The sequence below is a fragment of the Microplitis mediator genome, chromosome 6 (genome assembly GCF_029852145.1).
Source record: "Microplitis mediator isolate UGA2020A chromosome 6, iyMicMedi2.1, whole genome shotgun sequence".
Taxonomy (NCBI): Eukaryota; Metazoa; Arthropoda; class Insecta; order Hymenoptera; family Braconidae; genus Microplitis; species Microplitis mediator.
In genome coordinates this window covers 9,352,910-9,357,927 of record NC_079974.1, presented here as the reverse complement: position 1 = coordinate 9,357,927, position 5,018 = coordinate 9,352,910, and the positions used below count along the sequence as shown (strand labels likewise).

At 33.0% G+C, this 5,018-nt stretch overlaps 1 protein-coding gene across 1 annotated transcript; it reads left to right on the top strand.

Annotated features, from left to right (window-relative positions):
* Positions 1-322: 322 nt before the first annotated feature.
* On the top strand, positions 323-1,555 carry LOC130670496 (uncharacterized). The gene has a single exon (XM_057473906.1). The coding sequence runs from the start codon at positions 323-325 to the stop codon at positions 1,553-1,555; it is 1,233 nt and encodes a 410-aa protein (XP_057329889.1).
* Positions 1,556-5,018: the final 3,463 nt, after the last annotated feature.

The following is a 5,018-nucleotide window of genomic DNA, read 5'->3' as shown; positions in this document are numbered from 1 at the left end:
CATTTACTTACCAGTCGCAGTACAGTCAATACATAATCTTCAGCTGCGAATTGTTGATCAAGATGGGAATTTGGTGAATTTTCGTAGTGAAACGATTACAATAAGATTGCATATAAAATCAGTGAAATAATGGGGATTGTATTTGATAAAAAGATTGGCGGCAGCTATAAAAGTGGATCATCATGTCTGAAACCCATCAGTCATCGTGCTCCTGTCAGAGTGCTAACACCCCAGAACGTGGAATTCCTCAAAAGTCTAGGATTAAAATTACGTGGAAGATTGGCAAAATAAGGAAAGTTAATTTGTGCTGCATTATATTACCATGGCGGAAATCTTAGACATTCAGAAACCAATCATCTTTGATGAATCAATTTCTCACTATGAGGTTCATTCACATCAACCTTATGCTTCATCAACATTTAACAATAGTGATGAAATTAGAATCAGTATTCAACATCAGGACTTATGCATTCTACCAAGCAAAAGTTCTTTGCACATTTGCGGAAGATTTGTGAAAGAAGATGGCACCGGTGCAGGTGCAACTATGAACTTAGTCAATATGGCTATTTGTCATATGTTTGAAGAAATACGCTATGAATTAAATGCTGTTGAAATTGATAGATGTAAAAATGTGGGTCTTACAAGTCTCATGAAAAATTATATATCTTTGAGTCCTGGGCAAGTCAATTTAATGGAGAATGCTGGATGGTTGATCAATAATGATAGTAAATTGACTAATGATGATGGATATTTCAACATTTCTATACCACTAAATTACATACTTGGATTTGCCGAAGATTATAATCGCATTATCATGAATGCCAAACATGAATTAATTCTTATACGATCAAATTCTGATGTTAATACATATATACATACACCTGCTGCTGCTGGTGAGAGGGCTCAAATAGTGAAACTTCTTCTCAATAAGGTAGAATGGAATGTCCCATACGTCACAATGTCAGACAAGCAAAAAATTCAAGCACTCAATTTTATTGCTAATGATCCAGCTATATCAATAAGCTTTCGCACATGGCAATTGTATGAATACCCGCTACTCCCCCGAACAACGAAACATGTTTGGCCAATCAAGACTTCGACGCAATTGGAAAAGCCGCGATATGTGATCCTAGGATTTCAAACTGCTAGAAAAAATGATGTAACGAAAAACGCCAGTCAATTCGATCATTGTAATATCAGAGATGTAAAATTATTTCTCAATTCTCAAAGTTATCCATATGGGAATTTAAATTTAAACATTAGTCGTAATCAGTATGCTTTAATATATGATATGTATACTAATTTTCAAACATCATACTATAATAAAGAATCGAAACCATTATTGACGAAAACTGAATATTTACAAGAAGCACCACTCTATATTATCGACTGTTCAAAGCAAAATGAATCTATTAAATCTGGACCAGTTGATATTCGTCTTGAGTTTGAATCTGATGAACAGTTTCCGGATCGAACATCTGCATATTGTCTTATTTTACACGATCGTATAATTGAGTATAAACCATTAAGTAGTACTGTAAGAAAATTAACTTAAACATGTATTGTATTGAGGAGGAGGAGGAGTAGGAGGGAGATGAAAGAAATAAAACTGACTTTCATTATAATTATTGTTTTTTTATTTATATCATACCTTTCAATATACATTATTATTATTATGATTATTTTAATTAGTATAAGTAGTGTTAAGATCTACATACATATAAAGTTTAGATATTAATTTATTTTCGTACATTATCTTTCATGTTGTTGCATGTAGTACAATATTTTCTTAACGGGTAAAGCCATATTCCTGGAATATCATAGCTCGAAGCTGATAGTGGGTTATGTTTGATACAAAATGAATAGTCCATTAATTTTTCATTATACTTTAAATGCCCTGGAAGTATATCCCATACAAATTTAATTTGTGATTTTGCAAAACGTAAAATGAACAAATCATCGAGACATGCAATGTCAGTGACGTCCATTTTCCTTAAATCATTTAATTGGTAAAACAGTTGAACAGACTTTTCATAGGATTTCCCAACACCCCAATACTTCAAAAACCAGTGCTTGAGTTGTTGTGTTGTACCAAATGCACATGCGAAGTGACCTCTCTTTGTGTGTTTGATACGATGCAAACATCGTGGTTTGTTAAGTTCTTCTAAGCAATCGAGTGAAAAATGTCGCATCAACTGTAGATCAATGATTGGAACGGCAAAATCGATTATCTTTTCAAGTCTTTCCCTCGCCTGTGCTCCTTGGACATAAAAGTAGCGCACTTTTTTTATTAACTCAGCCATTATTGGTTTAAATGAATCATATGGTGTATCGCCTATATCCCACATGATTCCATGTCGATCGCCATTTTCATCTTCACTTTCACGCATAACTGTAGCATTTATGTATTCCATTGGTGGTTGGAATAGCCAATACTGACAATGATACAATCCATTGGTATATTTAGTATTATTTATATCAATAATACACAGCTCCTTTACAACAAATGCACAATTCGGCATTTTAAATCCAACAAAGTCGATTATTAGCTCCATTGTTTTTATTTATTGATCATGCGATTTTGCAACTTTTCCAATTTTCTTATTAGATTTACTATTTCTATTAAGCGATCGATTCTATTGATTGCATCTGGGCATGTAGCTTGAGCTCTAATCCAATCCAAAATGAATGGATGTCGAACAAATAACTCAAAAATTGGATTACTATACTTAGCCATAAGCACAGATAGGGAACGATCGAGTTAAACACATTTAACCACTAACTTAACACACAAAAACGTATACTGTACTGTACTGACTTCTCGGATAAATCGAGGTTTTATAATACGAATCCCCACTACAATTTTGGTGAAAAAATGGGGGAAAAATAGATAAAAGTGTAAATTTTCAGAAAAAATTGACTCATTTGTTTATAACAAAATAAAAGTGAAAGTTGCTGAAGATAAGATAAGGTATACACGTATTAATAAGTAAAAAATGCGTCATTTGTTATAAAAATATCCCCACCCTTCCGCATACCTTAAACTTTAATCTTAAAAACATTTAAACAATAACAACATACGTCATTTTTCCCACTTAAATTTAAAAAATACTCCCCACTCCAACGCCCTCTATATCCTTATTCATGAACCATATCAATCCCATATCCCCACCCCAAAGTCCAGGCCCCGATCCTACAGCATCAATCTCATATCCCCTCCCAAATCCCCCTTCCCTCAAGCCCCCCCCCCCCCCCAAATCTACTAGGAAAAATGCCACAAGCGCCCTCTCTCGGATACCACCCTGGAAGATCAACAGAAAGCGACACTAGCGCACCCTATCTCAACTGTCGGTATGTAAAATTCCCCCAAACCCCCACTTATCCATGAGGGTATTGCAGATCCCTGTTGTGGGAGGGAAAGCCTCCCTGTTTAACTACTATACTGATATACTACGTATCAGTTAAGAAAAAAAACTTCACAATTAACCATGGCTATATTAATGCTTTGATTTCAATGCTGCTAATAATTATTTTCAATATCATCAATTTAGTCAAAAAAACCTTTCTTATAAATATTTTTTAAAATATACAGGATTCATCAATAAATGAGTCACTACTGGCTGAATCAAAAAATATAATTAAAAACCAAGAAATTGCATCTTGCAGTACTGATGCAGGTCCAGTTAATAATAAAACTCTATCCGTTTCAGCCGGTAACTGAAAGCGGAAAAAAGGTAAAAAAAAATAGAACTTATTATTAGTTATGCAAGCAATTTTGATAAAATAGACTTCATAAATACTTAATTAAAATTACAACACAAAAGGTATATAAGTCACCAGTAGCTGTATTAAACCCATACAGTCGAGCTAGTTTATCAAGAATGCCATCAGCTCGTTTTTCAGAAGAGAATAGTGCAAAAAATACGGTAATACAATGTAAAAGAATATTGACATATTCGATTCTAAGGAAACTACATAATTCTCAGGTTGAAACAGATATTCAACTATTACAATAATTTTCCGTTATTGACAGGACTACACTGAAGATGCTCATGATTCTCAATCAGATTTGCCTCCAAACAGTAGAGAACAAGAATCACCACCGCTATACTATGGATTGTCAGATGATTTTGAGGAGGAACGCTTACGTAACCGTGACCATGTAGCCATAGATCACTCTAGTAAAGACAGTTCTCCAAATCGTAAACGTACTCCCCAAAACAAACATTCGGATACTGACAATGACCAAATCAATAGTATTTCTGCTGAAAGGAAAACAGCAGAAACTGTACATGTGTCAAAGCAAGCAGTAACTGCACAAGTAAAATCGTATGTATCTGATAAAAAATTAATTACTAAGGATGATTTAAAAGAAGCATTGGAAGGACTTCCAAATTCACAGCAAAAGACTTGTACGAAAAGCAATTCCACTGCAGAACCTAAAGTAAGCTGATTATCTATATTTTAATAAATATATATATTTATATTTATATTTATATTTATATATATATTAGGGTGGTCGTTAAAAACTAAATTTTCGCAGGCGCCCCATAAAAAGCTTTTTTTGAGTGAAAAAATACGTAAGGAATTTGGTTTTTTCATTTTAAGTAAAAAGAACACGTGCCGCAGGACGATCAAAGTTCATTTTTCGATACAATCGCGGTTTTTTTTAAATATCTCATGAAATATGCAAATTAAAGGAAAAAGTTATGATCACAATTTTGTAGGAAATTGAATTCTTAACAAAAAAGGTCGTGTTCATTTTTTTTATAAAATGTGTATTTATGAAGATATTTCAAAAAAACTTTTTTTAGATCTAACGAATTGAGCGTTTTAAGGATTACAAATTTTGGAAATAATATTTTTCTAAATATTTAGAAACAACAACATGCATTAATGATTGATATGTTACGAGTTACGAAGTTGTCTATATTTAAGAAAAAACGTTATTTTTAACATTCGTAATCATTAAAATGCTCAATTGATAAGATCTAAAAAAGTTTTTTAACTTCCCGCTA

Coding starts and splice junctions, on each gene's coding strand:
- LOC130670496 (XM_057473906.1), top strand. CDS start 323: ATGGCGGAAATCTTAGACATTCAGAAACCAATCATCTTTGATGAATCA.